The following is a 1,863-nucleotide window of genomic DNA, read 5'->3' on the forward strand; positions in this document are numbered from 1 at the left end:
AAATAAAAACTCACTGAAAACTAATAAAATTCAGTGTTTTAGATTTTTGTTTCACCAGAATTAAAGAAAAAGAAACTAAAGACAAACCAGAAAAGACTGAAGCTGATCTGTCCACATGGACATGCAACAACTCAGGTGTGTCCTGTAATCAGTCTGTTAAAGACTGACAGGTAGTCACAGGGCTGTCTGGTGTCATGGTGTGTAACACACTGGACATGGAGGACAGACAGCCGAGGACAAACTGAAGAGACAGACTGAGGGTCCAGAACAAGTTCCAAAGATTAAAGGTGAACTCCAAGGTCAGCGGTCATCATTCTGAGACGAAGTGGACAGAATGGACGAGGACTGAGGAGGACACCATCAGGACAATGTTGACGTGTAGAAATGTCTTATTCTAGAATCCTGTTTGTGTTTTCCCGCAGTATTTCGGAGCGTACACCAACAACACGCTGTTTGAGACCGATGAGCGGTACGGTCACCTGGGCTTTCAGATCGAGGACCTGGGCTGCTGCAGAGTGATCCGACACTCTCTGTGGGGGACTCGGGTTTTTGTGGGGACCATATGTACCAACGCCCCTCCAACCAGTCTTGTGAAAAATCTGCAATAAAGTCCTACAGCCAGAATAAAACGAGTGTTTCATTCAACACAACCAAGTGACTGACATGTCCTGCAGCAGTGTCCAACAGGATGTCCATCAGGTGTCCACACTGCAGGTGGGGGTCATCAGGTTGTCTGTTATCAGCTTTTATTCTTTATCTGATGGTACTCTGAGTTTTAAGAACCTCCGTTCATCAGTATGAGTCAGAGGAGGTCATAACTGTTCATTGACATTAGTTTAGACCAACATATTTAGGATTTTTGTAAATGTTTCTACGTAGATGATACATATGTCTCCTCTGACAGTTTGGATCAGGTGAACAAGGTGTTACAACTAAAACTAACGTTTGTTTATGAGTGGCTGACGGAGAACTGGCTAAAACTCAGAGTGATGAAAAAGTATAAGGTAATGGCCTCTAAATATTTATCAGACCAGATACTATTTTAGTTTTATACACGGGTTATTGATGATTAGATTTTTAATGCTTTTCAAACCCCAAAAAACGATGATCGTATTATGCTTGAGATTATAGAAATACGGGAATTACAATACTTTGCAGTGCTTTGCTGTTTGGACCAAATTAATATCCACAAGAGTTTGCTGATAAAAGTTAAAAGGACAATATGTAAAATCAACTTTTTTGAGTTTTATATCAAGTTATAATGTTACACTGTCATCAAAAACATGCTCAGAGTCTGGCTTTGACTCAATCATGTTTGATAAATCCTGTCGTGTCCTGAGGCAGCAGGCAGGGGAGCAAAAACCACTGGTTGGGTCTAGAACCGCCTTTTGGGACCAGCTCCTCCTCTGGGCTGTGTCTCTAAGCTGAGCTTCCTCATCACAGAGCAAACACACCAGCCCCGTGCTGAAATGGGTGGGACAGAAGCTGAAGGAGGTTCTCAAAGACACAGAGGCCAATTTCAAGGTGTTTTGAAACAGAAACAATGAGAAGTCAAGTTAAATTTCTATTTAAACATAAAAAGACTGTGAACATGGTTATGACAATTGTAAAACATACACCAAGTTATGTTATTGAGCTATTTACTAGGGCTGCAACGATACAGAAAATTCACGATTCGGTTCGATATTTTTCGATACAAAAAAGAGAAATGTCCATGCCCCTTTGAACTTGTAATTTATTTAAATTAAATATGAACATTTGTTTAACCTCAAAAGTTTTTAAATTAAATGTTGCTGAAACAGCAAGTTTCTCAGTGGATCTGTGCTCAAAAATGCAGCCTAGGTGGAGTAGTCGAACACAGAT

General features: G+C 40.5%; 1 protein-coding gene across 3 annotated transcripts in view; it reads left to right on the top strand.

Annotated features, from left to right (window-relative positions):
* Window positions 1–629, top strand: part of mmadhcb (metabolism of cobalamin associated Db) — a 12,756-nt gene extending 12,127 nt beyond the window's left edge. For all 3 annotated transcript variants that reach the window (XM_014029974.1, XM_014029972.1, XM_014029973.1), the window contains one exon: window positions 423–629. In XM_014029974.1, the coding sequence (XP_013885428.1) occupies window positions 423–608 (186 nt within the window). In that variant the 3' untranslated portion in view covers window positions 609–629. The remainder of the gene's footprint in view (window positions 1–422) is intronic.
* The last annotated feature ends 1,234 nt before the right edge of the window (window positions 630–1,863 follow it).

The sequence above is a fragment of the Austrofundulus limnaeus genome, unplaced genomic scaffold (genome assembly GCF_001266775.1).
Source record: "Austrofundulus limnaeus strain Quisiro unplaced genomic scaffold, Austrofundulus_limnaeus-1.0 Scaffold981, whole genome shotgun sequence".
Classification (NCBI taxonomy): domain Eukaryota; kingdom Metazoa; phylum Chordata; class Actinopteri; order Cyprinodontiformes; family Rivulidae; genus Austrofundulus; species Austrofundulus limnaeus.